The sequence below is a fragment of the Neovison vison genome, chromosome 12 (assembly GCF_020171115.1).
Source record: "Neovison vison isolate M4711 chromosome 12, ASM_NN_V1, whole genome shotgun sequence".
In the NCBI taxonomy this organism is placed as follows: Eukaryota; Metazoa; Chordata; class Mammalia; order Carnivora; family Mustelidae; genus Neogale; species Neogale vison.
This window is the reverse complement of record NC_058102.1, coordinates 99,314,424-99,337,827: the sequence shown is the minus strand read 5'-3', so window position 1 is coordinate 99,337,827 and position 23,404 is coordinate 99,314,424. Positions and strand designations below refer to the sequence as shown.

Genomic DNA, 23,404 nt, shown 5'->3' with positions numbered 1-23,404 from the left:
AAATCTGGCCCCTGGAGTTGGACTGAAGCCAATTCCATGCCTCCCCCAAGCAGGAGAATACAAGATTTCCTTCCTTGAGAATTCCCAGTGCCTTGTTATGCATCAGCTGCCATCCTGGGAAATATTGGGTGGCTTTTGGCCTTTCTAGGTCTCTTCCTCCTTATCAGTCCCTCTTCATTTATAGGTTCTGGAAATAAGTTCTGAGGTACAGTTATCAAGAAGTCACAGATGGGAGCATGCACAGCCTTGACCTCCCAGGACAGATACGTTTAATGTGACGTAGGCACTGCTAGGCAGAAGCCTAAGTTAACAAGAATAGGGTGATGGGGGAAAGAGGAATTGGACTTCAGGCACTCCCTGCCCAAAATTCCCATAAAGTTGTGGGTATGCTGCCCTCTAGTGGCCAAATTCTGCTCCAGCATCACATGGCCATCTTTGCCTCCAACAATCCATTAGAATTTCAGCACCCCTCTCCTTCCTCCTGCGGCACATTAGGACTGGCTTTGAAAAGACAGAGGGCGGTGAGGGGTTCCCTCATTTCGATTTCTCTTCTAAGACCTAAACCTTAGGGGATGTTGTTAAGAATGAGGGCTTTCTCAGTCAGACAAGGCTGAATTCGACTCTGCTCTGGCACTCACTTGGTAACCTTGGGCAAGTTATATAACCTCCAGGGACCTCAATTTTCCCTGGTGTAAATGGGGTTAATGGTATCTACTTGACAGGATTACCACTAGAGAAACAAAAGTATGTTAACAATTTAACACCCTCTCTACCTACTAGCATATACTGAGCAATCAAAACAAAACAAAAACCCACTGGCTTTCTTCTGATTACATTTTGTGGCTTTTTCTCTCAAGCCATTTCATTATTTTGATTTAGAGAAACCCAGTGAGTCTTCTGGACCATCTTCCCCCATCTTCAACTTGGACCTCCCGTTCTGTATTCTTCCCTTAGCACTTAAACCTAAGGAGAAAGGATTCTTTTTCTTCTCTCTGGGAGGTGCTGGGAACTAGATCTTGTGGGGCTGGTGATGGGCAGGAGTCAAGCCCTCCTTTCACCCCTTCCATCATCTCTTTCACTTAAGAGAAGGGAACCCAGAAAGTAGTTCCACAGTTCCTGGGGGTCATACTTCTGCCTCCCAAGGAAAGAAACTGTGAAAAATAGACATTTCCTACACATCAAGCCATCTGATTCCAGGTTGGGTTTGGAGAGAGTAGGAAAGGACACAAATTCCAGCTCTGGTCAGTGGGGGCACCGGGCCGGGTTTATTGCACTTGCAACATAGTTTAAATAAGTCCCGGATATCCGGAGCTGAACGGGGGCGGGATGGGCAGGGAGAAAGGGGCAGCGTCAGTGCAGCTAGTGGGCAGAACCCAAATCCTGCAGGCCCAGGACAGTGGGCTCCCCTTTTCCTGGGGGACTGCGAGAGCCTGTGCCTGGCCAGGCTGAGGTTCCAGATCTGTTACCATCATGGCCCCTTCAGGGTTCTGGGCGATTCCTGACTTTTCCCAAGTCAGAGGTGGATTGGGCCTCCAGGCCCAGGTCTGGAACAGGCTCAAATGTAATCCTGGATCTGCCTGGTTAGGTTACCAACGTCTGAGTTTGGGTCCCAGATCAACCCCAGGCCCCAGGTTTGATCTGGCCCCATTAGAGTTCTGAGTCCTCTTGGAGCTGGTTCTGAGCCAGCATGATCCTTGTTTGGGATCTGTCCTGAGCTGGGCCTGGGGCACCATCCACAGTTAGTGTTCTTGCTGGCCCACCAGGGTGGGGGCTGTCCAGAGCTTCCAAGTCTCACGCCCCAGATTCCAGGTTCTTAGCTGGGGGCTTCCTGTGATCTCTGGCAAGACTGAGGATAGATCTTTGCAGTCTGGAGCTGGACAGGAAGTCCTGGTGGCACATCTGGCCCAGAGAACTGGGATCGGATTCCCCAGGGCTGCTTCCAAGTTGTTTTCAGGAAACGTTCTCCAAAATGCAAAGGCTACAGGGAGGCTGGGGCCTCTATCCCTGGATCTGAGTTCCCCTATCCATGAGGAGGGCATGTGTAAACGAGGGTCCTTCACAGTGCATAGGGGGAGGGGATCCTCAGCTCCTCACCTCCCGGCTCTGGCCCTTCAAGTATGTCTCTAGGCTGGGGAGAGGAGCTTCTCCCTGGCCCTCAGCACCTTCAGGAAGTGCCCAGCCCCCTCCCAGTCAGTAGACTGAGGGTGGGGGGGACTGGGCCTTGAAGATTGGGAGTCTGGGACTGGGAGGAGTCAGGCATCAGAGGTGGCCGGTGGCTTGAGTTGAGCTTTTTCCATGGCGGTGCCATACGGGAGGGAGCGTTTGAAGAATCCGAGCTAGTGAGGGAGTAAGGAGGGAGAGTTTAGATATTCAAGCTTCCATTTCTCCCCAGAGCTAATCCCAAGAGGAAATGAAGAGGATTCTAGCACTTCCAGTCTCCCCATTTTGCAAAACTGGCCTAAATCCTGGCTGCTAAGGCTACCTCTATAATAGGTCCAATGGGCCAGGAGGGTTAAAGCCAGGATTGCTTTTGGGGTTCTTTTATCAGCGCTGTAAAACTGCCCCCAGTTAGGCTAGGGATAGCAAACAGGTTTGATTCAAGTTCTACATCTGAATGCTTAGTAGTGGCTACCTCTTGAGAAGGATTCTGAGGCCACTTACAGGGTCTGGCCAAATAGTGATGGCTGCCATTAGCTTTTGGGGGATGGGATGGCACAAATGCCACATATTTGTCATGGCATTGATTTTGCAAGTCTAGGCAAACTTAATAGCTCGAGTCAAGAGACTCCTTCTAAGCTGAGGGCTGTGGAAGGATCCTACGGGCAGGATAAGGATAGTGCGAGTGTGGCTAGGGTGGGGATGGGGTTGTGGGGGGTATTTGGCTGGAGAACTGGTCTGGAGATAGATGCTTGGGACTCTGTTGGGTTCAGGGCAGAACCTGATGAGGGAGTGGCCAAGTCACAGGTAGGACATGACTGACCTTATAGAGGATATAGATGAGCAGCCCCAGGAGCAGGAGGCCAACGAGAATGGCTAGGATAATGATCCACAGTGGGACGCCATAGCTGCCTTCTGCCTTGGTCCACTGCATGGCCGTGGCCACCTAGGGAGCAAGTCAGAAGAAGTCACTAGAAAGCCATTAGTTCTCCCCAACCTACACTTGGCTCCCACTTGCGATCAGATCCAGCTCACCTCTCACCTTCCAGGTTGGGCTACCCAGGTTGGGCTAACAGAATTCGGAATTCAAAACTTAAATTCCCAAGGTGTGCATTATTGTCTCTTACTTTTGGCTCTTCACACCTGCTAATTTCCTTTCCCAAAGAATATACATTTCCTAACCAATCAGCCTGGTAGTTCCTAGTTATTTTTCAGGTCTCAGCTGAAACATCACTTCTTCCAGGCAGCCTTTCCTGACCCTGCAAGACTGAGTTTAAGTGTTCCTTAAGGGGCACCTGGATGTCTCAGGCATTAGGCATCTGTCTGCCGTTAGCTCAAGTCATGATCCCAGGATCGAGCTCCAGGTCAGGCTCCCTGCTCACTGGGAAGCCTCCTTCTCCCTCTCCCACTCCCCCTACTTGTGCTCCCTCTCTCGCTGTCTCTGTCAAATAAATAAATAAAATCTTTAAAAAAAAAAAGTCCCTCTGATGTGTTCCCATAAATATCCTGGTGCTTGTCACACTGTGTTCTCATTGCCCGCTAGCCTGTGAACTCCGAGAGTGAAGAGACTGTTCATCTTGCTTATTGTTGTATCCCAGGACCCAGCACAGACCCTGGCACATAGGAATGCTCAATACGTATTTTTTACAAACAACAAGGCCAGCTCCCACCCGTGTCCCAGTCCTAGTGCCGGGTCCTGTATTCTGAACCTTCCTCGGCTCAGACCTCTGTCCCAGGTTCACCTGAAGTTCCTTTCGGGGAAGCTGCTGAGGCAGGATTCGGTAGGGCATCTTCAGGGCTTCATACACAGCATCACACTGCAGGCTAAAAGGCTGGTGTTCCCGCTGTGGATGGGGAAGAGGTGCTCAGGGCCGCCCCTCTTGGGATCTAGAGGACAGAGGGCTCCCCGCAATCTGGTTCAGGTTGTGATCTTTCCCTGTTCTGGACTTACTCTCTCCTGAATATCTGTGTTCCTTATATGAGATAACAAATGTGTAACTAAATAATGTATAATTAGATAGCTATATGTTTAATACAATTTTTTTTTTTGAGTCATTAATGTGGGTCAAGCATCCAGGACACTGCCTGACCAGCAGCGTTTGCTCAATAAATGACTGCTCTTTATATTCCTATATCTGCTCGCCTCTCCACTGTGAATTCATCTTCCATCTCTCTGTTGCTGGTCTCCCTCCAGTTCTCCCTCCTCCCAAACGGCCTGAAGAGGGAGGTTGTCATTCCCAGAGTGGCCACTAGGTGGCACAAAGGACACACTGCCTTGCTTAAACAAGGGTGAGGAAGGGGAGCTGTACTGTCTGGGCCCCATTCACCCAAGGAGGTGGCTGGGGCAGTAGGGAAAGGGAGGGTATGATCAGGCTGGCCTGAAGGTCAGGGTGGAGGTAAGGCTCCCTCACTTGCAGGAAGGTCTTGGCCCAGACTCGGAAATGCAGTTGCAGACTTCGGCTCTCTTGCCGGTGCAGTGGCCCAAGCTCACAACGCAGCCTGAAACACTCCACCTCAGGGCATTTCTGGGAAGAAAGAAGAGGCTTGAACCCTGAATTCTGCCCTTCTGGTGGCTCTGAGAACCCAAGTCCCAGTATGACTTACCAGGATCTGAGGTCCTGGGGAGGCTGGGCTCCTTCCTGAAGCTTCCCGTCTTTGTAAGCGGTGGTGCTCTGAACCTTCTGGATCCAACTGGAAAAAGGAAGAGACCGTTAGCTGCCTTTCCCACCTCATCACAGCATCCAAGTCAGCCAGCATTGGGTTCCAGAGCAGCTTCAACCTGTTCTCTCTCTCTCTTTTTTCTAAAGATTTTATTGATTTATTTGATACAGAGAGAGAGAGAGAGCACAAGCAGGGGGAGTGACTCAGAGGGACAGGGAGAAGTAGACTCCCTGCTATGCAGGCAGCCTGATGTGGGGCTCTGGGGCTTGATCCCAGGAGCCAGGGATCATGACATAAGCTGAAGGCAAACGCTTAACCAAGAGCCACCCAGGTGCCCTCACTCCCTTTCAATTTTAATTGTCTCTTATTCTCTACTAAAATGTAAGCTCCATGAGAGAGGGGACCTTGTTAGTTTTGTTCAGTGAGATATTTCCTGAGCCTGTAACAGTGTTAGCATAGATACTCATTTACTTAAATGTTGCCAATGAGTAAATAAACTTTAAACCAGGCATAAGGGCCCAGGGGAACAGGTCTGAAGACAGCTTCCCAGAGAAGGTGGGACAGAGATGGACCCTAGAAGTATGCCAGGGCAAGAATTAAGGGAAGGATATTTCAGGCAGTGTATAAAAAAGAGTCTTTTCCCCCTTCCACAGCCTTGAGGTGTCTTTGCTATTTTGCCCCTCTCACAGTCCTAGCTTTAGGGACAATCTTTTGGCTTTTCCAGGCCTCCAGTGACCTTCCCCAACCTCCCGAATCCTAGTCCCTCCTCCCATGCCAGTCTCCAGGCCTCTCACCTCCAGGTTCTGTGGGTTGGGGGAGTGACTGGTGGTGCAGTTGGCAAGTCCTGTCACCCGGGTCATGTAGAGAAGCTGCTGACCTTCCAGAGTCCAGGGACAGCTGAGCTCCAGCATGCCCCGGCTAATGGAGCTGGGGCCGTGGTTGATGAGCTGAGGAGAGGGGAACACAACCACCCTAAGAAGGAGGTGAGGGCTTCTGTCCTCCTGAGACCCCCGGGGCATCATAGCCCACTGTCCCCTGCTGCATGTCTCCTATCTTAGAAGTGAAGGAGGCAGTCAGTAGGCAAAGATGAAATTCTCTCTCATCCCTTCACTCCCAGCAGCCTGCCCTGAACCCAGCCCCTGGCCCCTACCATTCCTCACCTCATAGACGTGGTGGACAGCAGGGCCCACATCTCCTTCCTCCTGAGGCTGGTCTCGGGGATGCCAGTCACTCACTGGGAACAGCACTGCCTCAGGTTTGGAGACACTAAGGAGGAGGGTGGTTTAGAGGACCGTGGAAGGAATCCTAGATGCATCCTTTCCTAGAAGCATCTCCCCTTCCAAAAAAGGCCACATTTTGACTTGGTGCTTACCCATTAAGGGAGACCTGGGCATGAGCCTCTACTGAGAGTTGGAAGGAAACCACTTCGCTCTGTGAGTTGTTGAGATTCTTGCTGCGGAATGGAGAGACTGAGGCGGTGCTGGAGCCCAGCAAGGGGGATGTCCCCCTGTACCAGGCTCCACCCCACCCAGCCCCTCACCCCCTAATCCCTACCTGAGAATCTGGAAGTCAAACTGGATGTTTTTTTTGGTGTCCCGGAGGTGAGGGACTGTGAACCGCAGACCCCCCCAGATCTGTGGGGCAAGGAAGGAGGACAAGGGAGCATGTTAGAGTGGGCATTTGTCTCACCCCACTTCCAGCCCCCTTCCCTATTCCACAACTGTGCTCTGGACAGGCTGGTCACTGCCCTCTCAGATCCTTCCTCCTCGCCAGACTTACGCTGGCTCCTGCCTTCATGGGGTTGCCCAGGTCACACACCAGCAGGCGGCTCTGGTTCACAGCAGAGTAGTCACAGCTCAGGCTGGAAAAGTTCTGGAGGTGGGTGGGTATGGGTAAGGTTCTGGTGCCTCTCTGGCAGGTCCCCTCCCAAGCCGAACCTGAGAGGCCCCTCTCACCCCTGGGTTTCTGACAAGTCCGGAGTACTCAGCCTCTGGAGGGGCTATGACCCGAAGCTCGGCCTCATAGGCACCGCCCTCACCCACATTCTGGGCATGGAAAGTCAGGTTCAGGGAGTTCTTGTCACCCAGGTACACGTGGTTCTGCTCCCTGGAGGGGAAACACATGGTAAAGGACACTGGGAAATGAATCCCCAAACCAGGACAATGAACCATAATAATAATGTAATAATAATAGCTGCCATTTCCTGAGTTCCAACTCTATGGCCAGCACTAGTCCAGATGATTGATTTTTTTTTAATTTTTAATTTTTAAATATTTTATTTGTTTACTCATCAGAGAAGGAGAGCAAGTGTGCACACAAGCAAGGGGAGCAGCAGGCAGAGGGGAAAGCAGACTCCCTGCCGAGCAGGGAGCCCGAGGTAGGACTCAATCCCAAGACGCTGGGATCATGACCTGAGCCGAAGGCAGACGCTTAACCGACTGAGCCACCCAGGCATCCCCTAGCCAGATGTTTTACGTAGATTATTTCACACAGTCCTTCCAAAAAGGTAGAGAAATGGATGCTATCATTCTCACTCCACAGACAAAGAAGCTCAAGCGCACAGAAGTTGAGTAACTTCTTAAGGTCGCACAGCTTGCTAGTATATCCCTATTACGTATTTTCAGGTGCCAGGTGCTTCCAAACTCCAACAAGTCCTACTCTGAGGTCTTGGCATCTGGAATCCCCCAGCCTGATGTTGGCCTTCACTTACCCAAACACTTCCAGCTGTAGGTCCGGCACACAGATGTTGTCTTCTCCACAGTCCAGCAAGATCTGAGCCTGAGGACCAGGATAGCCTTGAGAGGGGGAGTTTAGACTTCCTCCTGAGCTGAAGGCTCCCCCCACCACGGCCCTGCCCCGGGTGCCCAGGGCAATCTCTTCCCAGATCTCCTCTCTCCCCCCTCTCCTCACCTTGTCCTCTATGCGGCTCTTGCTCTGGTAATGTAAGACTGGCCGGAGGCCATGGCTGTCCACAGGGGCTTGGGGGTCCAGGGAGAAGTTGAGAGCAATATGAATTGGGGAGAGCTTGTCTCGGAACTCTGACTCATTCTGGGGGGGGTGGGGGAAAGAATTCACTGTGTCAGGGAACACTGGGGACTTGATGGTCCTGCTCCTCAGTCTCTCACATCTCTTTGTCCACTCAGGGCCCTCAAGAATCCAGGTGTCCAAATATGACCGTTCTCTTTCCTTCCAAGGCCCCAACAGCCTGGTTCCCAGTTCCTCAGACAGAAGGGCCCCTTCCTCAGCCCCAAAGTCCCAAGCCTCGCACTGGAATTTCCCAGTCTCTTTTATTTCAAGAGGGACCCCAGTTCTATGGGACACCACCCCCAACCCAGGCCAGTCTGTTCTCCGCCCTTGGGGCCGTACCCTGAGGTAGATCTTCATCTCTCTGCAGTCTTCCCGAGCCCCATTCTGGATGAGCAGGGTCTGTCTCAGGGTTGCCTGTCTGGAGGCCAGGAAGAGTGCCCGCCTTACTCCCCCCTTCTGCTTCTGCCAGTCCAGCTGGAGCTCCACTGTGAAGCCTGCAGCCAGGAACATATGTTCAGGAGAATCTGTCTCTCCCCCTTAACCTATTCAGAGAGAAGGGAGGTGCCAAAGTCCCCGGTCCCTCCATCCCCCATCCCAAGGCCTAAGAGATTCAGGCAGTCTTCCTCACCAATGGAGTCAGGAACGTGTTTCCCAGAAGCATTGAGGCAGAAGCTAAGGTTGATGCTGGAAGAAGACCAAGAGGAAAGCTGGTGTATCCAAGGAACTATTCTCCACCTACCTCCCAGACCCGGATGGACACCCGCATTTGTCCCCTTCCCCAGACCTGGTTTCTCTGCGCACTCCCAGGCACAGACTGAGGTATTTCAGACCCATTCCCTGTCATCTCCTGGGCCCCAGCTCACCAAGCCACAGGGTTCCCCTCCAAGCTGCAGCTGCGCTCCTCTGGGTTGAACATGGCAGGGAAGATGGTGAGGGAGGCACTAGTAGAGACAATAGGACGGCCCCTGCCAAGAGTGGATATGCGGTCGATAGAACTAAGACTTCTCTGGAATCCAGGTGCAGGAGGCTGATGCACAAGCCCCAGGAAGCCAGTGTCCTTTGAGTACTTTCCCAACCCTACCAAGAAATTCCTCAGTTCCCACTTTTCCTACGCTGCCCCCCCTAGAATTCATACCTGTACACCACAGCCTTGTCCACACCGAAGGACCCCACAATCAGATCTGCAAGAAGTCAAGAAAGGACCCCTTACAGCAGGCCCCAAATCAACATCTTTCCTTCCTAACCCTCTTCAAGGTCATTGCTCAAAGGAGGTCAAAAGGAGGGGACAGTGGCACTTGGTGGCATTATTCTATAACTATACCCAGGATCCCAGGAACGTGCAGAGAAGGGAGGAGGGGGGGGGTCTGTGATCTGGAGAATTCTAAGGTGAACAAGGCCTCAGCCACTGCTCACCAGGGTATCCGTTGCCATCCAGGTCTCGGCCTCCTCGAAGCGCAGAGCCAAAGAAGTCTGGCGTGTGGCCACCTGGCCACAGGGGGAGCAGAACCTGGGACGGCTTAGAGCCCAACCCTTCTGCACCCCCAGGGAATATGAACACCACTCCCTGCTGGGTCTCTCCACCAAAGGGAGCTCCAATGGCTACATCTGCAAGACACACAACACACACACGTCAGGAGGCTGGGAATCCAGGAGTCTGAATCTCTACCACCGGAGCCCAGAACCCAGGATCATTCTTCACCATCCGTTCTTCCCAGATCTTGAATCTCTTCAAGTTTCAAAACCCAGACATGAGGATTAAAGTTTACACAACCTTCCTGAGGCGTCACCGGGGGATCTGGGTATCTTAGCTGACAGCCACCCAGATTCCTTCTGACTCAGGCCCCAGACTTCTCCTCAGCTCCTGGGGCCCATGGCACTTACCATTGTAGCCATCCTGGTCCAGGTCCCCCAGGGGGGTCAAGGAGCTGCCAAACCGGCCAAACTCATCATGGCCCGTGAGGGTGAGGGAGGGTGTGGGCTCCATGCCAGCTGGGTGCTGCAGGTAGATGTAGACCCTGCCCACCTCCTGAGGCCGCCCGTCAGTAGTCCGCTCCATGAGCAGAGGCGCCCCCACCAACAAGTCATCCAGCCTGAAGGCAGGGGGGAAACCTAGGTATCCTGAGACCCCGCCTTGCCACCTCCCCTCCAGCCCCACTGCCAGGAAATCCCAGGCATCCTGGATCCCAGGCTCCCTCTTCCCAAAGCAAGAAGACTTAAGGTCTTTAGCCTTTTGCTCTCTCCTGGCTCCCAGGCATGGGGAAGGCAGGCACTGGGTTGGGGGTGGGGGGAGATCCAGAGAAAAACTCTCCTTGTTTTTTTCTGTTTCACTCCCACTCTTCAATCATTGATCTGGGGAGGGCATGGCACTGTGCCCCTTTCTCACCACTTACCCATCCCCGTTGACGTCTGTGGCTGCCACTGCATAGCCGAAATAGGAAGCCATCTGAGGTGGAGGTTGACAAAGGGGCAGCTTTGGGTCAGAACTAGGGGGTCACTCGACAGGATCAACAGGGACTGTGGAGGGGTAGGTCAGAGACTCCAGGGAGCCTGAGAAGTTGGGCTGAGCTTATTAGGTTGGGGCTGGGACTTCGCTGGAATAAGGCCAAGCTGGGTTGTGAGTGTCCTCACCTGTTCCCCTGAGAAGTTGTAGAAGGATCGAATGTCTGAGCCATTAAGGATGGTGACCTGGAGAGGACGAGATACACCTATTGGTCTTGGACTCCCAGACCATCCCCCGGGTGGAGGACAAATGGGCATGGGATTCCCTGGGGAGAGGCATTTGTGGGAGACACAGACCACTCGTCTCCTAACTCCCTCCAGACTTTGCTTTCACGTTCCCATCTCTATGCCAGGTAGGTAGCTCCATTACATGGCAACTTCACTAGTTTTCTCCGTATCACTGGTTAACTACTGATGGATTTCATATTTGTCCGTGTCCATCTATATGCACTAGAATGTATGATAAGCAAGGGCGGGAGTTCCGGTTTGGTCTTTGCTTTCTCCCCAGAGCCTGAAGTAGTGCTTGGTGAGCAGCAGACAGCAATCATCAGTTGAATGCTGAATGCATGCTGGGACCTAGTCATTCTTCATCCCCCAGCCCTCCCAATCCACAACACTCCTGGCTCCCCTCTGTCTCCCCTTAGCGACTGGCCCTTGGCTCCTAGCCCTCTTCCCCACTCTTGCTGCTGTTACTCCGGGGTGAGTCCCCTCCCAGGATTGCTGGACAGTCCCTGGCTCTGTCCCTGCCTCTCGGTACCCTGCCTCCAACACAGCAGAGAGACTGACAGTCCTGGAGCGGATCCAGGAGGGCCACGTATGCTTGGAAATCCACAGTGATTCCCTGCAGCCATTGCCCCAGTTCTCAGCTTCTTGGCTGGTCCTCTGAGGCTCTGGGGAATCTGGCCCCAAACTATCTGTTTTTCCTCAACATTTCTTTATTTTCCTTATCCCACCAATGCTACAATGGCCTGACTTTCTTTTCCTTTTCTTCTATGCTTTTCATGCTCCTGTCCCAGCTACCCTTTAGCCTCATCTCCATGGATCCTTCATAGAACCTTCTCTGATCTGCTCCTGCCCTAAAAAGGTTACTCCTTCCCCTAAACTGCTATATCCTCTTAACCACTTTTCTGAAATTTATCACAGTGCAGAAAGAAGGCTGACTTTGGGGCACCTGGGTGGCTCAGTTGGTTAAGCGTCTGTCTTTGGCTCAGGTCATGATCCCAGGGTCCTGGCATCGAGCCCCACATCAGGCACTCTGCTCAGTGGAAAGTCTGCTTCTCCCTCTCCCTCTTATAACCCTGCTTGTGCTCTCTCTCTCGCTCTCAAATAAATAAAATCTTTTTAAAAAAATTTAAAAAGTAACCTTTAAAAAAAAAAAGAAAAAAAGTAGGCTGACTTGGAATAAGACAGATCTGGTTTTAAACCTCTCTTTGGCCACCTGCTAACTGGGTGATCTTAAATCACTTGCCTGGTCTCAGAGCCTCAGCTTTCTCATGTGGAAAATGTGCCCAGTATCATCTAGTCCCACTTAGCTTGTTGTGAGGAGTGGGCAGAGCCCGTGGCACCGAGGTGCTTGGGAATAGTTTCTGTCTCTCGACCCGGGTCCTATCTCACATCCTCAACTAGAAGCACCTTATGAGATGGGGTACAGTGTCTTATTCATCTTCTCATCTCTTACCTTGCCTTAATAAACGTTGTTAATTGGATGAACTCCTGTGGCATTCTTATCTATGTCCTTTTTAAAGCACTTGTCACGGTCTAATAATAACAGCTACCAGTTGTACACTGCCTAAGAGTTCACTAAGTCCTTTCACTGGCATTATCTCATTTCGTCCTTATAAGAGCCTTGTGAGGTCAGAACTATTATTATCCCATTATACAGAGAAGAATGAGGCTCAGAGAGGCTAAGAAGGTTTAAGGATTTTATGGAATAAAGTGGGGTATGAATAAATAACAGAATGATTCATCCAGAGTAAGCATCAGTCTTTGAACCCAGGGCTGCCTCCAGAGCCCCGGTTCTGATCCACTTTTTGAATCCTCACAAACTGCGGTGCATGGTTCTTTGTGATTTGCCAGGGAAGGGGAAGGGAAGGGGCAGGAGGGAAGGAGGGAGGGTCAAGCTGTATCTTACATAACCATAAGTGAGGTTCCCTTTGGGCACGCCAGCAACAAAGTCTGCAAAGAGATGAGAAAGTTGTGCGCTAAGGGTGGGGAAAGGGGAATCAGACCAGAATGAGGTCTCATTCCTGTGGCACCTCGTCCTGGGTCTCCTCCATCTGTCCCCCAACCTGGGGACACACTCACCTTCTGTGTTGTCACCACTGAATTCACCCACAGCCACAGAGTATCCTGGGGGACAGGGAGAGTGGGTATTAGTATTTCTGTGGGGACTCCTCTGCTGTGGCCCACCCTCCAGGTCTAACCCCACCCCTATTGGGCCTTCATACACAGCCTGCCCACAAGTATGACAGCGGGACTGCAGATGCCTGATTGGGTGAAGAGGAAGTGGGGGAGTTGGGGCAAAAGCGCCTGAGGTTCTCCCCCTCTAGTTCCTTCCCCAGCTGCTCACTCACCCAGGTAGCTATCATCATAGATGGAACTGGCCTGGCGGGTCTGCAGCTGCCCCTGCACCAGGTTGATCAGGTACTCAGGGTAATAGGATTCTGCAATCTGTTCCTGGGTGGCAGACAGGATCTGGCCTGGGGAAGGGGACAAGGGGTTGGATGCACAGAGGAGGAGGTGGGGGAGGGCAGTGGGAGACGGCGGGGTGGCATTGCAGAAGTCTGGTTCAGGGAAGGAAAGCTTGGGGAGGGTGGTGGAAAAGGATATACACATCTTAAGAAGGAAGAGAAAGAAGACAGGGGCAGAGAAGAGGGAGGGATGGTGACCTCAGGCGGGAGGAGAGATGAGAGGCCGTGTGCCAGGGAACGGAGGGACAGCAGAGAAAAAACTTACCTTGCCAGAAATAGCTCCCTGGTCCACCCAGGACCACACGCCCAGTCTGTAGGGGAAGAAGAGGAGTCCACATCTAGTCCTGACTCCTGGGTGACACCACGCACAGCCACTTTCCTCCCAGGCCACCCTCTCACCTTGGTGAACTCAGCACTGAAGCCGCCTTGGCAGTAACCCTGTCCCGCGACCCAGCTGAAATCTGCAAGGGGGAGAAGGCAGTGGGAAGGAGTCCAGCACACATGGGTCTCGCAGGAAAGAGAGAGCTTGGGGAGGAATGGAGGTGGGGGCACCAGAGAAAGGCCCTCCCTGAACTTGACCGTGATTGGAAAGGCTAATTGGGGTGGTGTGGGGACTCATGGGGAGAAGGCAAACAGGATTCATGCCCTCTCTTGCCCTACCTGAGCGACAAGGTGCATACTCCAGAATGCGGGTGAAATTGTCTGTGGAGAGGTAGCAGGTGCCCACGGGATCACTCAGCGGCTCCTTCTCTGTGCGCCAGCTATATAGAGGGGCACAGGCCTGACAGGGCCCAGGAGCAGGTTAGTCGGAAGGGGCTCTCCTCTCTCCCTCAGGCCTGTGCTCCACTATAGTCAAGAGCCACCCGTCTCCTATCACCGCACTGTTGGGGCTGTGGGCCCTCACCAAGATGGAGGAGCCATGGGCTCGAACTGTCGCTCCGAACCACTGCAAGGACTTGTACTCCACAGGCTCCTCTACCTCTGGGCTGGACACCAATGACTCCAGGATCCGAGAGCCTTGGAGAAGTGAGAAAAGGTAGTCAGGCTGGACTGTGGATGGCTGAGACCTCGAGTGGCCTCCACCCTCAGTCTGGGAGCACCCAAGTGCTTGCAAACCCCAAGCCCCATGACTCCCTGGGAGGAGTGGGGAAGGGTCTTAATTAAAAAAATTTTTTTTAAAAAGATTTTATTTATTTATTTGACACAGAGAGACACAGTGAGAGAGAGAACACAAGCAGGGGGAGTGGGAGAGGGATTAGCAGACTTCCCACAGAGCAGGGAGCCAGCCCATCAGGGCTGGATCCCAAGACCCTGGGATCATGACAAGAGCCAAAGGCAGCCGCTTAATGACTGAGCCACCCAGGTGCCCTGGGAAGGGTCGTTAGAGACTGCTCTGTGCAGCCTCACTCACCCCTTCCCCAGACACACATGTGCATGCACCCAGAACCTAGGCTTTCTAGAGTTGACTTCCCCTTGTCCCCGTGCCTCCTCACTGGGCTGGGACAGGGATGCCTGTGGGAAGGTGAAGGCAGGAGGGTGGTGGGGAAGAAAGGCTATTTCCCTTGAGAGTAGTCCTCTGCCTCCACTTCTCTGTGGCTGGATCTGAGTCTCTAATGACACCTTGTTCCACCCCCTTTCTTATCTGGGTCTCTTTCTCGCTCCCTTCATCTGTCTGTCTTTCCAAGTGCTATCTCTGGCCTCTAGAGGACAGTTTTTTCTTTCTTCTGATTCTCATCTTTCAGGTTAAAAAAAAAAAAAAAAAAAAAAAGTCTGTTTCATGATTTTTCTCCCTGCCCTCGCCATAGTCTCCATCTTTTTATCTCTCCTCTTTTTGTCCCTCACCCCAGTCTTTTTTTATCTGCGGAGCCAGACTATTCAAGTTCATGCCCCTGTTCCACCCTATACTAGCTGTGTGACCTTGGACAAGTTACTTAACCTCCGTTTCCTCATCTATGAAGTGGGGATAATACCTCACCCCCCCCCTTGAAAGGATCAAGCAAGCTGAGGTATGTTCTTGCAGGCAGCAGCGAGCAAGTGCTCTGAAAGTGTCAGCTGTTATTCCTGCCCTTCTCTCTGCTGTCTCCCTCGGCCTCACTCCCACCCACCTCTGCATCTACTCCAGATCCGGAGCTCCTTGAGGGCGGTAGTCTCATCGCGTTCCGGTCCCGCAGCCCCGGCACAGTGCCCAGCATGCACTGTCACTTAGTCAGTGCATATTCGAATGGACTGAAAAGTCTGTGTGGCTCTCCCTGTCTTTGTGTTGCTGCCCCGGCCTCCCAGAGTTGTGGGTGATTCAGGGGAAATGAGAGCCACATGTTTCTGAATCACACCCGCCCTCCTAGGGCTGGGCTAGACTGGGAACGTGGTATGAGTGCCACGGGGAGCCGGCGCTCCCCGGGAGCTGGAGCGCCAGCGCGCGGGACGGCACGTGGCCACAGACCCGGACAGGCTCCGCCCCCTTGCTCCCGGCGCCGCTCGACCCGCCCCCCAGCCGCAGTCCCACCCCCGGGTCCTTTCTGAGCTTCCCCGACCCAAGGGGGTTACCTTTACTGTCAAATTCAATGGGCGAGCAGTGTACGGAGCCCGCACCCCAGGGACAGAGGTAGACGGCACCGCCCTGCAGCACTCCCGGCTGGCTGGTGTTAGCCTTGGGCGCTCCCACCAGCACGCTGACCCTGCAGAGGGGAAAGGAGAGGCGGTTCAGAGTGACTCCTCGCTCTCCTCCAGTCTCCCCAGGCCTCTGGGCCAGGGGCTGGCTGGGGGTGGGGTAGATGCCCCCTGGGTTGTATTTATATCTCAGAAGATGCCACAGATGCCAGAGTCACAGGCTGGAGTCAGGTGGTCCCCATGTGCCGCTGTCACTAACACAACCACCCCCTCCACCACCTTCCCTTGTTATTAGAGAAAGGAGGAACCAAGAGTCAGTTCTGGGAAGGGAACAGGGGCCAGAAGGCCTGGACCCCAGCTTCCCTGTAGATCTGCCAGGATTGGACACGCAGTCCCTGGAGCCCCCTGGAGACGACTTTGGAGGGTCCTCTCATCTAGCCTCTACCCTTTTGTCCCAAGCCAAGGCCCAGGCCAAAGCCCTTCTCTGGGCCGAGACCCAGGCATCGGGGCTGCCCAGCCTTGGGGTGTGTAGGAGGAAAATATGAGTCTTGGAAATTGGTCAGTAGAAGTGGAGAGGATCTTGGAGGATGGTGAAGACAAGTTCCCTTGGGTCTGGGCCTGCCTTCCCCCTAGACTCTGGGGTAGACCTCCCCATCTTGGCTAAGTTTCTGCTCAGCCCCTGAACACCCTTCCCACACACCATCACTAGAGTCTGAATTCAGATCTTGCTCTACTTGGTCTTGCTTCTGAATATGGTGCTTCAAGACAATGAGGAGAAAGCTGCCCTTGCTGGGGGGTCCTATGTAATGGTGTGGTCATGGTTAAGGTCCTGGGCAATCTTTCCTGTCTTTGGCTCTGCCTCTACCACAGTCTTTGAGGGCCCTTGGCTCTAAGTCCTCTGTGTAGCCATCAGCCTGGTTGGTTTTCTCCTCCAGGGTCTCCCACAATGACTGCATTTGACAGCCTTGGGCAACTGGACCCAGGCCCTGGGCCAGTGTCCCTGTCAGCTTAGCCTCTTTTCTCCTTCCATATCTGCTCTGGCACTGCTTCTCTGTCTCTGTCCCTTCGCCCCTGTGACTACTGCCTCTGTCTCTCTCTCTCGGATCTCTCACTCTTGGATCTCTCTCAGATCTTCTCCATCTCTCCTGGTTTCTGGCCCCTTTCAGTTCCCAGCACCATCTCTTCCCTGCTGTTTGGCTATGTTCCCTAGTCCTCCTTACCCGGGAGAGCCCAAGTGGGTAAGTATGGTAGATGCCCCAAAAGCTAGGGGTGTCTTCCAAGAGGACCAGGTGGGGCAAGGGTGACAGGGGTGGGGTTCAAGGGGAATAGGGGTGGGTATACCAAGGCAGCAGGGCCATGGGACTGAAGTGGGGAGTGTGGAGCAGGCAGCGGGGGCTGAGGATGAGAACAGAGGAGGGAGAAGGCAGGGTCCAGAAGAATAGAAGGGGGGCCAGGGAGGGAGAGTTCCTGGAGTGAAGGGGGGGTGGGGTGCGAGCCCTGGTTACCCTGGGGACAGGAAATGTTTACTGCCTGTGGCTTCCTGTCTGTTTCCAACCTCTCACTTCTCCGTTTGTCTCCCACCCGCCAGGCCCCACCCCTCTCACTCAGGCATTACATCCAGCTGGGGGGTGGGAGCTGGCCTCTTAGAAGGCACAGGGACCCAGTATGTGAGACTGGCCGTGGGGCTGGGGGTGGTGCGCAGAGGTTGCACTGCCCCGGGCCTGGGTGAGGAGAGAGGGGTACAAGCTTCCCTTAGCAGGCGCAGCCCCAAAGAATAGCTGTGGTACAGGAGGCAGTGAAAAGAGGACTGGACTAGGAGTCATGAGCTCTGGGTCTAGCACCAGCTCAGTGTGGACTTGGGCACTTCCATTTCTCTCTCTCTCTCTCTCTATCTCTCAGTGAAGAGGTTGAGCAGTTTACCTGAGCCTCCTGGAGCTCTGATATTCATTCCATTTCCAGGAGAGCACAGGGTGGTAGCCAAGAGACCTGCTCCTGCTCCCAGTTTTCCAAGACCTCCTGCTCTTGAGGAGGAACTGAGCCCGAGTGCTCCTAGGATGCCTGGAGTCTGGCAGGGATGGAAGGTGAGAGAGGCCTTCCAAAGCCTGTGAAGCCCACAGGCTCATGGGCCAGGGGGCGTCTATGTTGTGGCTGTTGGGAGAGTTCAGGAGATCTGGAATGCAGGCAAGGGACACAGACGCGGACCCCAACCCATGACTTACACCTGCGGGGCCAGCGGCCCTTGCATCCCAATAAATAGCTCCCTTCCCTATGTGCCAAGCAAAGTGCCCAGTATCAGGGCAGCCTGTCACATAGCTAATCCTGGATGCCCCACTCCTAGTTCTTCCTTCCTAAATCCTGCAGCAGTTGTGCCCTCTTAGGGGTCCTAGAAGGTAACAAAGAAGGGTCCTTGGGCTATTTTCAATATTTCAGAAAGCCTAGTGGAAATCATGCATTCACCTGATAAGGTGGCTGGGCTAATAAAAACTGCAAGTGTATTTGCTTTTGGCCAAAATTCTATCAACATTTGGGGAAGCTGGTTATCACGTATTGGTCAGAAGCTCTGATTGGCAGCTAGAGCTGTCTGCTTGTTCTAACTTCTAGTTGATAAAAAACAGGGCAAAAGGAATAATTATGCCTTACTAAATGCACTGTGGCAGATAAACTCTTCTAAAATGTAGAGTTCACGGGAAGAAAGAATTGCCATGATTTCCTCTGAAGCCTCAGCTCCCCAAAATTCAACAGATGGCTTGTGGAGACACAGGCTACCACAGCTTTGAGGAGCCACAGATAGCAACCACTGGTTTGAAGACTGTCCCATAGGTGCCTCACACCGGCCACATGGAGTCTGGGGAGGCTAGTTTGGTCCTGACAGTCCTCCCATCTTCTTTTAGAGAGCAACCTCTTTTCTCTGTTTTATATAGAGTCCCTGGTAAGATACTGTTTGCGTTTAAACAAAAATAAAGGAAATAAAGAAAAAGCTTTAATTAAATTGCTGACCTAGTCCCATGTTCTCATTTTACAGATGGGAAGACTAAGGCCCAGAGAGATTAAGTAAGATGTCCAAGGCCAATCAGAATCCTTCCTGACAGGAGGACTAGAAGCTAGGAATCCAACTTCCTAGGCCAGCGTTCTGGTCTACCCTGTTGCCAACAAATCAATCCCCTTCTCTCCCCTCTACTATCTCCCCAGCCAGGCTTCTGATTAACCAAGTTCCTGTTCAATACATGGTTACTGTTTGACTCTGTTGGCCTGGCAAGGTGGGGGGGTGGGGAGTAGCGAGTGGACCAGGGCCCAGCTCCAGCAGGTCTCACAACCAAAAGGGCCAGGCCAGAGGAGGCCATCTAGACCCCTCAGTGAATTCCCCAGAGATATGCCGGGCTGGCTGGCGAGGAAGAGTTGCCTCCCCTTGTGGCGGTGCTTGTACCAGGAGAGAAGAGGGAGCTGGCCTAAGAGGTCTGGGCGCCTTTCCAGCTTGTGACCTGGGCCAAGTCACTTCTCTCCAAGCTCTGAATTCCCTCCCCACCTAAAATGATGGGTTACCCTTGAATGGTCCCTAAGCCAATTTCTGTGATTCCTGAAGTTTCCATTTATATGTATATAAAACAGCACAATAGTGTTTCCTATATCTAATGCAAGGATTATTGTTAATAATCCAATGGAAAAATTGATAGGACAGTGCTAAGGAATGTGAAGGACCATTATTACTATCACTACTATAAACAAATACTAGAAGCAATAAGAAATAAGGGAAAAGTTAGACAAAGAACCAGGTGCTATCCAGAGAGGAGAAACCCAGAAATAGAAAACAGCTACCCAAGAAAAATTATGCCTCCCATGTACTGATCTCCCTCTATGGACCATGTGCTTTTTGTATCTCTTGTCTCAGTCCTCATAGCAGCCTCAATCATTAGGTGTCTGATTTTCATGAAACACAAAGCAAAACTAACTCACCCCGGGTCACACAAAGAGCAAGTGTTGAGGCCAGGATGCACCCCGAGCACTGACACAAAGTTTGGCCCTTTCTTACCACGTAACCTCTCTTGAGCTCACCCTGCCCTCTGAGGCTGTCTCAGTGTCCCTGTGAAAGCCACTGCAGTGACAACAAGAACACTGAGGCCTGCCCTCTTCAGCGATGGCCCCAGGTCTGGGAACCGTGTCTGTCCCCTGTGGGCAGGAGGGAGTTGAAGGCCCAGCTGCGGTGGGAGGGAGGTCACTGGGGAGGTGGAATGTTCAGAGTCCTACTCTAAGAGTGTATTGTAAGAGAAAATGAGAGGGGAGGAGTGCAAGCTGGATACCTGGGTTCTCTTGGGAGGAGAGATGAGCAGAGGGGGAGGAGGAGGGATGAGAAGGCTGCTGGGTCCTGGTTTAGAGGACAGCTTTAGGGACTGTAGGATTAGCCCAGGGGTCAGACACCTAGGGAACCGGAGGGTGTGAGCCCAGATGTTTTAAAGGAGACTTTTAAAACGGAGATGACACTTTGCTAGGTGGGGGTGGGGTGGGGATGGCCTAATGAGGAAGGTTAGGAGCCAGACCACTGGATTTACCCTGATGGGGGAAAGATCCCATAACCCCCCTGCCTCCCTCTTCTCTACTCCATTAGGGTTGTGGTAAGCAGTTTGAGGGGGCCTAGGGGAGGCCAGGCCTGGCAGAGGCTCCAGGCCAGGGTGATGCAATGGGGTTTGGGCAGGAGGCCAGGGGGGTGGGGTGGGGGTTGGGTGGGGACCTTGAATAGCGCAGAACCAACAGCTGGGGCCTAACTATCTTTCTTTTTTCCCATTCCAGACAAAGGAGAAATTTGCCCCCCCCATTGAATTAGCTAGATTAACTCCTTTTCTCCAAAAAACTAAAGAAAATGAATAGAGCTAAGTTAACTGTATCGTGTATAAAACTAGCTCACCGCTGACAGAGGTCCTATCAAACCTGGAGACACTAAGGGGTTAGGGTGGTGGTGGTGGTCAGGACCCATGGAAAGCTCAGAGCCCAGAGACAGAAGAGGAGGATTTCCCAGTTACTGTGGAGGATCCGGAATCTGGCACCTGGGAGTCCCTGCCTTGGCCCAGGAGCAGCTACCTTCTCTTGCTTCCCAACCCCCCACATTTAAACAAACACCCTTGTTCCAATGTTGCCTCAGCTCTAACTCCAGCTTTCCCAAGTCTGTGGGCTCCCCATTATCCAGGCACTCTGGGTCCGGTCTGCTTGTCACCCTGCTGAGCTGGGAATGAGGACCCTCCTTTGAGACTTCCCCAGTCCTTGATGTCCTATGTTATGACGCCCTTGGGCCCAGCGAGCCCACGTCTCCTCAGCTTCCGACCCCAGCCCTGGAGTCCGGTCTTAGTTCAGCTCCAGCCAACAAGCTACAGGAAATCGGCATTTCTCTTCCTCCCAAGAGCTAGAGGAAGAGGGAAACTGCCCACCCCCCTTCACGCGCGCGCACACACCCCTCCCGACACATCCGAGCACCCGCCCTTGGCCAAGCCCGCCCCAGCGCCGGCGCCCCCAGGGCCAGAGTCCCGGGACTCTCCCCAAGTTCCCGGTCCCCTCGTCCGAACGGAGATTGGAGGTGGAAGGCGGAGTAGGAGCTCGAGGAGAAAGGGGAGGGAGCCGCCATCCCCCTCCCGGGTCTTTCCCAGTCTGAGCGGAGCGGGGGAGGGGAGGATGAGGCTAGTCCCCATTTAACCTCCGGACCCCCTCACTTCCCGACTCCCCTCTTGCTACACACAGCTCATTCTGCTTTAGCCCATCTTCCCTCCGCACAATGGCCCTCAGGGGTCCCGAGGTCCGCCAGGGCTCCAAAAAGCCCTCCCTGGCCTCCGCGCCCCTTCTCCGCCAGCATCCGCCTGGGTCCCGGCAGCTCACAGATCTCAGCCAGAGACCCGCTGCTCTTGGTCCTCCTTTCCCTTGGCCCCAAGACCCGTGCCCAGACCTCAACAGCTTCCAGCTTCGTGTCCTCTCCCCACCCCACACAGGTCTCCCCACTGATCTCAAAACCTAGGCGCCCAGCTCCGCGCCGGCCACTGTCCCCTCCCTACTCCTGCACGGGCCCCCAACTCTAGCGTGGGCCCCCAACTCCAGCCCTAGTCCTTCCAAACTCCGCCTCTCAAACTCCAGCCTTGGTCCCCTCCATACTTCAGCCGCGCCCCCAGTCTCCAGCCCTCCACCCCCAACCCCCATCCCGCCGCCAGCCCTCCTCACTCACCCGTCTGTTCCCGGCCGGTAAAACTCCACCGAGAAGCCGAAGAAGGAGCCCGGGGGCCCAGAGAGCACTGCTGGGGCCTCCGCGTCTAAATTGAAGCCCCCAACCCTGGGTGGCGGCTGCAGCAGCAGCAGCAGCGGCAGCAGCAACAGCAGCAGCAGCGGGGGTCGGCGCCGGGGCCCCCAGCGCAGCTGCCCGGCGTGGAGAGGGAACCCTGGTGCCCGGCTCCCCATAGCGCCCGCTCTTCCCTGTCCTGGGGCCACCGACCCGGAGCCGCTTCCTAAACCTCCCAGAGGCGAATGACTCAACGCGGGGAGGAGTTTGCCAAACTCCCGGCTGAGCCCTGGCCCCGCCTGCCGGGGGGGTGAGTGGGGGGGCATTCCTGGGTCCTTGGAACGCTGAGCCCGCGCCCCCCACCCCGAAGGGGCGTGGGGGGGCCGCACCTCTCCACTCCCCTCTCCCTAGCCCCAGCTGGAGGCTGGTTGTCTGGACTGGGTCAGACTGGGCGGGTTTGGGCTCTTCCCCCTCCTCTCTGCTTTCCCCTCCTTCCTCCCCCTCCTTTCCAGATGTACAACGTAAACCGCTCGGAAAAGGAGTCGGAAAAAGGGAGCGGAGAATTTCCTAATGAGGAAAGGAATCACCTCTGGAGGGAGGACGCAGCCCGTATATGTGTGGGGGGGTCTCCCTCATTCGTTCAGGAAGGAGACTTTGGGGTCTAAAGAGATAGGAGACACCCCTGGCATCTAGCCAACTGGGATTCCCCCTTGCCTTCTGCGGCCACTGGGTGCTTGGGATGTGGCCAAGTCCCAAATCTGGCTGGATTTGGGACTCAGGAGTTGAGGTATGGGGCACTCCTAGGCAGCCTGATCTGATGGAGGACCTGCCCCGGTGTGATCACCAGGTGAATTCTGCTCTAGGTCACCCCTTTCTTGGTGGAAGAGTATGGAAACCTCTGTTGAGACTCTCCCTAGAATCTGGCAGTTGACCTCTAAGAGCCTAGGAGTGCTTGGGAGGGGGAGGTACTTGGGACCCTCAGTGTCTTCTTGATCAAACTGGCTTGATTCCTACAAACCTGAAGAATTGTAAAGTCAGCTAGGGTGGTGGCAGTGGTGGTAGTGTCTTGCAGAGGGGTCCAAACTTTAGGTTCTGGGAGCTGGAGCCCAGGACCCCACTATCCCCTGATCCCCTGTGGATGTAGAGGAAAGGACTCTTCAGCAGGGGAAGGCAGTGACCCCCAGCCCACCCCTTCCCCCAGCCCTGGCTCTGTGGGATGAGATCACCTTTCAGGATTCTAGTCTTTATCTTAGTCTGGGGGAGGGGGACCAAGGGGCCTAGATTCTCTCCTAACCTTTTTTTCCCTGCCCCCTTCCTGCCTTTTTCCTCCAGGACTTCTCCCCTTCCAGAATAATAATCCCACAAATCAAACCCTGCCCCTTCTCTTCCCCAGGCCCCTGCCCCACTCTGGCCTGGGAGTCTCAGAATGAAAGTGCCCCAAATCAGTGCTTTTTCTTTCCACACAGTCTCCTCCTCATTCTGCTACTCTACTTCCTGTCCCAAACCATCCAGCTGT

General features: G+C 53.8%; 1 protein-coding gene across 1 annotated transcript; it reads right to left on the bottom strand.

Annotated features, from left to right (window-relative positions):
* Window positions 1-1,237: 1,237 nt before the first annotated feature.
* ITGA5 (integrin subunit alpha 5) lies at window positions 1,238-22,248 on the bottom strand. Its single transcript, XM_044229351.1, has 30 exons — window positions 21,838-22,248; window positions 15,579-15,709; window positions 13,939-14,051; window positions 13,695-13,815; window positions 13,434-13,495; window positions 13,300-13,345; window positions 12,918-13,043; window positions 12,649-12,693; window positions 12,476-12,519; window positions 10,474-10,530; window positions 10,236-10,288; window positions 9,727-9,935; window positions 9,259-9,450; window positions 8,981-9,026; window positions 8,709-8,810; window positions 8,474-8,529; window positions 8,185-8,339; window positions 7,729-7,866; window positions 7,529-7,596; window positions 6,774-6,924; window positions 6,598-6,690; window positions 6,373-6,452; window positions 6,191-6,271; window positions 5,979-6,084; window positions 5,613-5,765; window positions 4,762-4,848; window positions 4,569-4,682; window positions 3,900-4,001; window positions 2,981-3,103; window positions 1,238-2,336 (listed from the first exon to the last, which is right to left on the bottom strand). Exons 1-30 carry the CDS (start codon window positions 22,212-22,214, stop codon window positions 2,253-2,255), a joined length of 3,315 nt encoding a protein of 1,104 aa, XP_044085286.1. The 5' UTR covers window positions 22,215-22,248; the 3' UTR covers window positions 1,238-2,252.
* Between the last annotated feature and the right edge of the window lie 1,156 nt (window positions 22,249-23,404).

Coding starts and splice junctions, on each gene's coding strand:
- ITGA5 (XM_044229351.1), bottom strand. CDS start 22,214: ATGCCCCCCCACTCACCCCCCCGGCAGGCGGGGCCAGGGCTCAGCCGG. Junction 8,811..8,980: donor GACAAGGCTGTGGTGTACAG/GTATGAATTCTA, acceptor CACTCTTGGCAG/GGGCCGTCCTATTGTCTCTA. Junction 7,597..7,728: donor AGAGCCGCATAGAGGACAAG/GTGAGGAGAGGG, acceptor CCTGGTCCTCAG/GCTCAGATCTTGCTGGACTG.